The 10,565-nt window shown below is 41.0% G+C and overlaps 1 protein-coding gene across 2 annotated transcripts; it reads left to right on the forward strand.

The window, feature by feature from the left end:
- Positions 1-153: 153 nt before the first annotated feature.
- On the forward strand, positions 154-6,492 carry c15h2orf42 (chromosome 15 C2orf42 homolog). 2 transcript variants are annotated; one of them, XM_062434662.1, is made up of 8 exons: positions 154-223; positions 538-1,687; positions 2,542-2,661; positions 4,385-4,489; positions 4,623-4,730; positions 5,263-5,363; positions 5,476-5,638; positions 5,731-6,492. In XM_062434662.1, exons 2-8 carry the CDS (start codon positions 559-561, stop codon positions 5,967-5,969), a joined length of 1,965 nt encoding a protein of 654 aa, XP_062290646.1. In that variant the 5' UTR covers positions 154-223; positions 538-558; the 3' UTR covers positions 5,970-6,492. The 2 variants fall into 2 exon arrangements, with proteins under 2 accessions (XP_062290646.1, XP_062290645.1); XM_062434661.1 differs by having other exon boundaries at positions 173-227.
- The last annotated feature ends 4,073 nt before the right edge of the window (positions 6,493-10,565 follow it).

A 10,565-nucleotide genomic window follows, 5' to 3' on the forward strand; every position in this document is an offset into this window, starting at 1 on the left:
AAATCACTGGGAGAACGAATCTCTCATATAAACTACAGCTCCCATGATGCATCGCTGCTCGGAGGGGCCGCCCCCCTGTTTTCCACCACGTGACCCGCTCCGACCAATGAGGAGTGTCGTTACAGGCGCAATGCGGTGCTGGGGATGTAAGGAGGAATGGCGACGGTCGAGACGGTTTTGGAGGCCAGAGAAGAGCTGAATTTAACTACAGAGGAGCTGAACTGTAAGTAGGAAGGTAGTTTTAACATTTTGTGCTCATAAAAAAAAAAACCGTGAGAGAGGAAAGTGGTGTTTAAAAAAAAAGAAGACAGATGCATGTGAAGCAGGTTTGCAGTTACAAAGCATTTAAAGTGTTATAATGGTGTTATATTGTTTTTAAAAATAACTAAAGGAGGCATGAGAATTTTATTAAAGTTTAATAATGTGCCTTTTCTCCTTAAATAACTAATAATGTCATTATTTTTATTATTATTTTTTACCATTTTAATGTAATTTAACCTACTTTTCTGTCTACTTTTCCCTCTTTTTCACTTCCAGCTTGTGTTAAAGAGCCCCAAAATGGAAACTGAAATGACAGTGACCTCCTCATCCAGCGTGGTGTCATCCTCCACCCCACAGACGACGACTGCCCAAACCAACCTAGCAGCGAAGCAGAGAGACAGCAGAAAGCCCACCTCCACCACTCCCTCCTTCCTCTCCAACCTGGGGAGGGCGACACTGAGGGGTATTAGGAAGTGTCCTCAATGCGGGGTCTACAATGGCACCCGCGGGCTCAGCTGCAAGAACAAGGCCTGCGGGATATCCCTCAGGAATGCCACTGCCGGGGGGAGGAACAGCAAAAAGGGAGCGGTGGAGGTGGTGAAAGTGATAATAGATAGTGAGGAGAGAGGTGGGAAAGAGAGAGAGGGAGGAGGAGGAGGAGGTGGAGGAGGGGGAGTGCAGGTGTTTTCGGTGTGTCACAGAGGACGAGGGGCCACGCCGACGCAGCTGGGCTTCGTTGAGCTCGTCCCTACTGATACGGCCATAGCGACGGGTGATGGAGCGACCCTGCTGACCCGCATCAACCTGGGCCGCTGCTTTTTACCATCATGCAGACACGGTCAAAGGTCAAATCAGGGCGAGGCAGAGTCTGCCGTCGCCAACTCCAAACAATCCTCCGACACCCTCTGCGTCCACATCAAGCAAGCCATAGAGTGTCGGAGCTGCGCTACCCCCCTGACCTTAAAGAGCTCCGTCCTGGATGAGCTGCAGGCCTCCATTCAAGCCAGGGAGGAGCTGTGGAGGCTGGCCACGGAGTCTCCGGGGCCCCTGGTGCAGCGGGTCTCCAAAGACACGCTGGTGGTGAAGTGTCACACAGACTCGCAGCATCCTCTGGGCCTGCTGCACCTCACAGTCGGTGCAGGCGGGCTGTCCGAGGCGTCGAAAAGCGAGAGGAGGGGCAGAGAGGCGCAGCAGCAGCAACACCACGGCGTCTTTCACTGCGCCTGCCAGGTCGGCAGCAGACGAGGTAAACCTGGTGCTGACGGTGCAGGCGGATCCAACAACAACACTCATCCTCCTCCTCCTTCTCCTCTCAGCTCGGCAGCATCACAGCCATGTCTTCACTTCTACGCCTGCGTGTGTGCCTTCGCAAGCGATGAGAAACTGGCTTCAGAGTTTGCAGCTTTTATCAACTACACACCCAGCGGTACTGCAACCAACTCCAACTTTCACTTTAGGATGAAGGGATTTAGTGTTGCATATTTATAAAGTCCAAAATTCACTTCATTGTCATTTCACTGAGTGTGTTAAAAAGAAAGTTATAAATAGTTACTAAAAATTAAAACCAAAGAAATATTTCAGCCACACAATCAGCAGTAATGCAACGAAACATATTAAAAACACTGTAATCTGTTACAGTTACTGAGAAGAAATGTGTAATTAAATTAAAGCTACTTATGAAAATGATGATGATTACAAAGGAGGTTACATCTGAAGTCAGACCTTTAAGATTTTGCTCAGGAGGGTTTTTTCCTCATTTTTTAATATTTAACATGTTATTGAATACATATATTACTATTTCTTTGAAATCAATATTTTCTTATATTTTGTAAATAAATCATGACTTGGGATTATTTAGAGCACACATGGGCATAAATGGTGTCACAGTACCAATTAAGCCCACTTTATTCATCAAATATCTTTATTTTATATTCTAAAATCTACATGAACTAATGAATACATTTTCAAATGAGAGATAAATCTTGTTTTATAAGAAACAATCTCCCTTATAAATCATGTCAGTATCCATGAAAAAAACCTGAACTTAATGGTGCTTAATGGGAACACTTACCCTAACAGCTGAAAGCATTGTTTAGAAAATTAGAAAAGTAATCAAATGTAATTAGTTACATTACTTTGATTACGTAATTGAACTTACTTAGTACATTTTAAATAGAGTAACTAGTAATCTGTAACCTATTACATTTCCAAAGTAACCTTCCCAACCCTGAATATATGATGTATTTATTAATGTGTCTTTTCTCTCTGTTTTTCTTGCAGGTGTGCAGCAGAACAGCACCTGTAGGTTAATCAGTCCCGGTGAGAAGCCTCTGCAGCAGGCCGATCCCGTCAACTCTCACCACAAAGCAAAGAAACTTCGCCTGGATGAATCTCTTTCCGGTGGTTTCATCATAAATGCTCATCATAATGAAAAGATTTACTACAAAGCATTTATCACTATCATTACTGCAGGATGACTTCTGTCTGAATCTTCCATTGTCCCTTTTTCTCTTCTTCCGTCTGATCTTTCCCCAACCTGTCGTTCTTTTTTAACTTCCTGCTGCCTCTGTCAGCCGCCTCGGTGGCCTCTAACGCTGGGGTGGGGAAAGATGGCGTGTCGGCCTCCGGTCTGAGGAAAGCCGGTCAGAGGAAAGCCCCTGGTGCCGATGGTCTGAAGGCTCCAGGTGCTGCCTGCCTGCCTGCCTGTCTCACTACTGAACCCCCCCCACCTACCCTCTCCTCCTCTCCTCTCTGCCTTTTCATCTTCCTGCTTCATAAATCTGTCTGTCCTTGTGTGTTAAAGAGCCTTACATCGTCTTAGACATCTGTCTTTGTCTTTATCATTCCTCTGTCTAATCCTGCTGCATTAATCCTGATCCACTATCTAAAAGAACATGAGAGTATTTTAACACTTAAATTGTGACCGATAAAACACTCCCAGGGCTTTTAAAGGGGACATAACAGTTTAATGATTTTATGTTATTTTTATACTGTTATGATGATGGATGTCTGTTAAATAGAGGCAAAGTCCTACAACTTGAGGTGAAACTTGTGTTAAAATGCCGCCTTCAGGTCAAAATTCAGCCTGCTCTCGACGCTGCGTATGCTAAATTATCTCTACTTCCTCCTCGCAATGACATCAGATGGTGCATGCAAAGGATGTGTTAAAGAGAACTGATTACTGCCCGTTCATTCCTGTGAAAGTTGCTCAATAGTTACTTTGCGAAGCAGCTGTCGGGTTTCAAGTTAGGCGCTTTTGTCTGTGATAGACAGATGGTTCATCCAAACATTTTTTGGAAGTGTTTGGCCTTTTCCAAACAGTTTCAGAGACAACTTCTCGGATGAGTCAGTGTAATAAGTGTGAATAGGGATAAAATAATTTTATTATGCTTCATCATATATTTTAGACTCTCTAAATGTTATTGGACTGAATAGATCAAATAAAACACTTCATTTTGCAGGGGTTGGAAAAGGAGCAGCTGTAAAACAGTAAACACATTTTTCTAAGTGTCACAATGGTCATCTGCGGGGAAAAATGGTCACATGAAGGCCCCAGAAGTTGTAATTTTATGGTTTGGCCAATATGTCAGATTGGCTTCACAGCCCAGGACACTTCCTGGGGGCTCGGCACAAATGGCTGCTGTTCTGTCGTCTGTTGCTAAGGTTGTTTTGATTGGTTGTTTGTATTGTCCATTCTCATATTTCAAATCGGATTTGAGCCCAATGACGTACATCTGGATGTCTTTTCATTATTGAGAAGTGTATATTTTGAGTAAAAAACAGGGAAAAGAAGTTAAATCCGAAACTATTGTTCATTTACCCCTGGAGCCGCTGGTCAGTCAGAACAGAGTGGGATCATTGGGAGGGGGGGTCTTAAAGAGACAGGAGCTAAAACAGCCTGTTTTCAGACAGAGGCTGAACTGAGGGGCTGTATAAAGGACCAGTATAAGATAAATAAAGATTTTTAACTGTAAATCAAGGGATTCCAAATACAGACCTGGAACTGTGCATGTTACGTCCTCTTTAAAATACTAAATATCTGTGTGTTCCACCTTGAAAAACAAAGAAATAATGAGTGTTTGAAGTGCTGTTCTATCTTCTAATCTGTGTGTTCACGTTTCAGGGAATACGCAGGTCGTTGACGAGCATGCAGTGACGATGGGCTTCCATCAGTGGCTGGCGGGAGTCACAGAGAGGATCCACCAGACGATGCACTACCAGTTCGATGGTAAATCGCACGTTTCGTGTTTTTTTTGTATTGTCAACAAATCTGAAGATAGCACACAGTATGATAATTGTAAAGTTTTTGTTTAATGTAAAGGTCCAGGTGGATTTAAAAAGTTGGTGGTGTTTTTCATCAGGGAAACCAGAACCTCTGGTGTACCACATCCCTCAGGACTTCTTCAACGCTCTGCAGAATCGTCTGTCGCTCGGCTCGAAGAAGAGGAGACTGCCAAACTTCACCACAGGTGGGACAACAAAACCTGAAGTCCTACTGTGTGTACTGCATCAACGTTGCATATTTCAATATTCCTGTTGTTTTTGATGCATTATACTTCTACTTTACTGCATCTCAGAGGGGAATATTATAGTTTTACCTCACAACAGTTGTTTTACAGCTTTAATTACATTGCACATTGAGATTTTACAAACAAATACATGCAATAAACTTATTAAATAGGATGTATTGCTATAGATTAAAGCAGTAGCTCCAAACCTTTTTGGCTTGTGACCTCTTACAAAAAATAAAATGTGTCTAGTTGGGGTCTTCTGTCATGTTTCAGAAGATTTCACCCCTGAACTTCCCTGATAGTTTTATTCAACAGGCATTTTTTCTTTAGAATGAGAACTTTTACTATTGACACAAGTACTGTACATGTACCTTATTCACTTTTACGTCACTTTACCTTAAATAAAGGATGTGAGTACTTCTTCCACCATTGGCTGAACACATGAAAAAAATATGGACAATCTCTCTTCTTCTCATTTTGTGGATTTCAGCGTTTGTGAGAAATGACGGACTTCCTCTCGGCTCTTTCTCCAAGTACACCTGGCACATCATAAATCTCATGCAGGTCAAACGTATCTTTGACACCCAGGAGGTAAACGACTTCTCCCATCTCTCATTTTCTCTCACAAATCTTCTCCTGTACACCAGTGAAACCATTCTTCTTACCTCTTTATCTCTTCCTCATCCCACCGTCCGTCCACCAGCTGCCTCTGGAGCTCACTCAGAGTTTCGTAAAGAACGTCGACGGCTCCTACTCACCTTTTCGCTGCCCTGAACCTCCACCTGAACCAGAGCTACCAGAGGGATACAGGACAGATCGGCCGCAAGCTATACGACCGATGGAGCTCCGCACCTTTCTCAAAGTTGGTGAGTGACACCGAAAAGTCACTCTGCACTGCTGTAATGTCACTCATTTGTCAGGTTTAGTCACACATTGCTCTCTTTGCGTCTCTTCAAAGGACCCGGCACCGCAGACCAGAAGGAGGCGAGTCCGTTTGTGATCGAGTGGATCCCGAACGTCCTCCCTCACTGTCAGATGGGCGAGCTCAGGATCAGCTTCGAGTTCGGCCACCAGCAGAGCGGTCAGCCCGAGTATTGTGAGAAAATGAGCGCGGCGGAGAAAGGAGGTCGTAACAAAGCGGACTCAACACAAACCAAACACACGAAAGCTGTTGAAATCCTTCAGGTGGTCGTCTGATCGCTCCACAGTAACCAGTGTTAACAGCTACAATAATGATTTTAACTGCCTCTCTGGGACAGTTTGTCATAAAATGCACCAGATATGAATAAATGTGACACATATGTGACTTTACTCATATCCTTTTTATATTATGCAAAGTATGGATAATCAATTTCAGTGTGAATTATACATTATATCATTGTTTAACTTAAGATTAAGACAATCTTGTCTGTGAGTTGTCATCATGAAGCCTTTTCTTGAATTTTAAATATTCAACATCAAACTCGCAAAGAAGAAGAAAAAAAAAGAGGTATATTTTTGGTAATATATATTTTTTATAGCATATAAAAAAACATTTTTCTCATTGCAGATCGCGCAAACCAGTAAGAGCATTTTAAAATGTTTTTATGAAAATGTTCTTACAATCTAATTTTGTAACTTTTGCTTAAGGTGTAAAAACCTTCATGTGTTTATTTATGTGTATGTTTTTTGATTGTGTTTTTGTCCTGTATGTTTTACTGTGTGAGCATAAAGAAAATAAAAAACATTTAATGGATAAAATGTCTGATTATTTGCAAAGATAAAATAACCCTCTCACTAAAATAAGTGTAAATATTTTAGATTAATTTTCTGAAATATCTCAAAATCTAGCGGATGGATTGACATAAAATTTGATAGACACATTCATGTACAGCAGCAACAATTAATCCATTAACTGATGAGTTGATAGAATATGATTTGCCAAACTTGTTGATTTTTAAGACAAAATTACCAAATTCTCTGCTTCCAGCTTCTCAAATGTGAATATTTTATAGTGTGTTTTTGTTTTCTGTGACAGTAAACTGATTATTTTTTGAGTAAGGACTGTTGTTGGGACTAAGAAAACATTGAAGACGTCGCTTTGGAAACAGTCAACATTTTTCACCATTTTATGAACCGAAGTTATCCGATAATTAGTTTAGAAAATACTAATTAACTAACAGCCCTACATTGACATCCCACTCAGGATGAACTGTAATCACTGTGGTGATCTTTTAACTTTCCATTTACTGTCATCATAAAGTCTAAATTGTCCAATATTAGACTAAAAACAATGAATTAATGACATTCCTATCAGTCTCAGCTGTACTTTATGTTTAGCATTAATCAGTTTTGTTTATCATTAGAAGAAGAAAAAATACATCCATAATACTAAATAAAGGTTTAGACAGTGTGAGGGTTTGTTTACCTGTGTTAGATCATATAATTATACTTCAAACAAATAAATTACATAAAACGACTGTGTTTAAAGTCAGATTTGACTGTTTGGAAGCTGCTCCAAAGGAAAAGATGTGTGTTATTGTTGCTGCTTAGAGCTGATTAACTCAAAGTGAAACACAAGAAAATTTATTGTTACAGTATAAGTGAAAACACTGCCATCTACCTCCTATCAAGAGTATTTAAACACCACATCCTTACCTTAACTACCTCCAAATAAGGTTATTCTTCACACATCGATTGAGCTATAAACAAGACACTAAAACTGTTGATTAAAGTTTACTGAAGTCACTGAAGTCACATAGTCTGTCCATTTAAAGAAGAGACCCGTCTGACCGTCTGCACATTTCACAGCATATCTCCTCCTGACCTCGGTTATCATAGGAGACAGACGGCCTTATCAAGGTATCAGGACGGCTGTTAACCCTCGGCTCACCTCTGCAGACAGAGAGACGAACCAGACAGGCCGTGACCGGCTGCTCCCAGGAATGAAAATAACCAGAAAATAACCCCACACAGAGTCATTTGTCTATGTTTCACTTTTTGTGGACTTTAGTTGTCATATCTTTTGTAAAGATCTGTGTATTGATCATTGGAGGTATTAAATCAATCATTCAAACTTTATTTGTATAGCACCTTTCATTCAGGCTAGTGCAGTTTAAAGTGTTTCAACATGTCCACTATAGCCAGTATAAGCAACCCAAACAACAAAGATGTTTCACATGTAATTTTCACCATTTAAAGACATGAGGAGGAGAAAAAAGAAAAGCAAATAAAGCAAAAAGTGATGAATATTCAGTTGGAACAATAATACTGAACAATTAGGACAAACAGAGATATAAATAATCCTCAATTTACAGATCATATATCCACTCTATAGTACTTCTCCAGCCTCCATGAGTCAGCGTATGTACTAAATATCACCAGCAGATGGAAGCATAAGCCTGAGCTTTCACCAACGAGAGACTGGCCAGAGGAAGCTTTAAAAGCAAACACAAGTAGAAAAGGTGGAATAAATGAAAAAAAAATAGAGAAAATCAGTGTAACCAGGCCATCATAACACTCTGAGTCTGTCTTAAAAAATGTTATATGGCACAAAATTAGGTGTATATCTGAATTTAATAATTTTGGCTTGGTTTTCCCCTCGCCTTCTGGGCATCACAAAGCGAGGGAATTACACACTCGCCGTGAGATATATCGCTGGAAACATCACACATGCTTCCGAAATGTGTCCAAATGTTCATGAATTAATTAAGATTACAAGTTAATACCATGAGAACATCACGCCAAATTATAACCGGTCCTCAGAATAGCAGCTTGCACACTGTGTATCTACATCAGGGGTGTAGGCGGATGAGAACAGTGCCAGTCCCCCCTCCACCACCACCATCACCACCACCCCAGGCCTCGTTCCTCCCTCACAGGCCTCCAGGACATCAGCCTCTGCCTGTATAGGGGGAGTAGAGGGGGGGAGTGTGTGTGTGTGTGTGTGGGGGGGGGGATCCGGCTGCCAGACAGCTCTGAGCCACACATTTAGCTGTTCATGTAGTCTGTCAGTCACACAGACGGGAGACGCATCAATCCTCTCCTGGAAGGAATAGCAAAGCACATTGTGACAGAGAGGCGTCCTCCATCGCTTGAGAGATGTGTTACAGACATGAGACAGAAAAGAGAGAGATAGAAAGAGAGAGAAAGAGAAAGAGAGAGAGAGAGGGGAAAATGTTGCTAAGAAGCCAGAAACGTTGGATATTGATCAAAAACTGATTTAAAGTCTGCCTTAAAATTAATTCCTCATACTGACCATAAGAAGATCCCTTTATAATGCACTTGTGAGGGACGGAGGACGAAATCCACAGACTAAAAGTACAGCCAGGAGCCCAAATGAACACTGAAACATGTTTGTTTTCACTATAATCATCCCTTCATAATGCATTTATAATGTAAAGTACAAAATACACAAAAGTCCTTTAATACAAATGTATTAAAAAGTTTATCTGAAGCTAATATGAAGCTTCAGCCGTCCAAATAAGTCAAATCAAGTAGATATCTTTCAATGTTACAGTCTCTTTTAGTGCCAAAGTCCCTCTTTTTTTTTTACTATATTTCCACCACAGCTCAATGGGAAACATAAAGAGAGAATTTGATGCCTAAAAAAGGCTGTAAATGTGGCAGATCCACTTGAAACGACTAACTCAGACTGCTGAAGCCTCATATAAGCTTCACATCTGCTTTTAAATGACACACTGTGGATTTTGTCCGCCATCACTTGCATCGAAAGAACATTTTAAAGGGGATCTTTTAATAGTCTGTATGAACAGGAGGAATGATTACAGCAATATGGGGTTAAGTGATCATATTGGTCTTGTTTTAAGACACTTGAAAAATTCGTGAACATATCCTTTAAAATCAATGATGTCAACCTCATGGTGATGATAGAGGAAAAATCAAGGGGATCACCAAAGTCTGTAGGATTCATCCTCTGGGAATCATGAACATCTGCACTAAATTTCACACCAATCCATTTAACAGTCATTGAGATATTTCAGTTTGGACCAAAGCGGTGGATCAATACACTTCTACTGGAGGTTAAAAGAGATTTAAAAAATAAAAAATAAAACCCTGAAAGACACAATCTTGGTCAAGACAATCCTCACAGCTACAGAAGTGGAATGCGACAAGGTTCATTGCCAAGGTTGTCTGTCCCTCTCATATGATTGATGAGAGGAAGGAGCCAAGACACAGCCGACTATGACTGCACGTCTGTCAGCAGTCGGCAAACAGACACGCACTGAGCCGACAGCTCTCTTCCAGCTCTGTCGTTCCACATTATCTGCACAGACAGCGCGCTCCAAGTTCGACTCCAAATCCAACATTTACAACACGCGAGATGGGATCAAACTGTACCTTTCGCCGTCTAGTTATTTTGTAATAGCATATTTTGGAGTTGAGAGCAGGTTACATCATTTGGAAAAGACCCATAGCAGATGTTTTATTTCACTGACGATCTCTCCCTCCCAGGATCACCTCCCCATTAATCAGAATGAGCTTATAGTTCATTAATCTACATTCACATCGCCCATTGTTTTCATCATCCTCTCATGTCCTATTGGTTTTAGTTTGTATTTATCACAATAAACAGACAGGTTTGTTTCAACAAGGTTATTAGACTGTGTCAGTCAGTAAATGAGCTACTTTGAAAGATTTGTGAATGCGATGAGGCCTGTTGTAAATCAACTGTGATCAATGTTTCTGCATAAAAGGACCACATGCTCAGAAGGTGAACAGGGTCGCTCTCATTTTTGAGTCCATAGAGAATTATCACCTGACTCTGCAGTTTATCGCAGACATATGGAGGTT

This window comes from Scomber scombrus, chromosome 15, assembly GCF_963691925.1.
Source record: "Scomber scombrus chromosome 15, fScoSco1.1, whole genome shotgun sequence".
Taxonomy (NCBI): domain Eukaryota; kingdom Metazoa; phylum Chordata; class Actinopteri; order Scombriformes; family Scombridae; genus Scomber; species Scomber scombrus.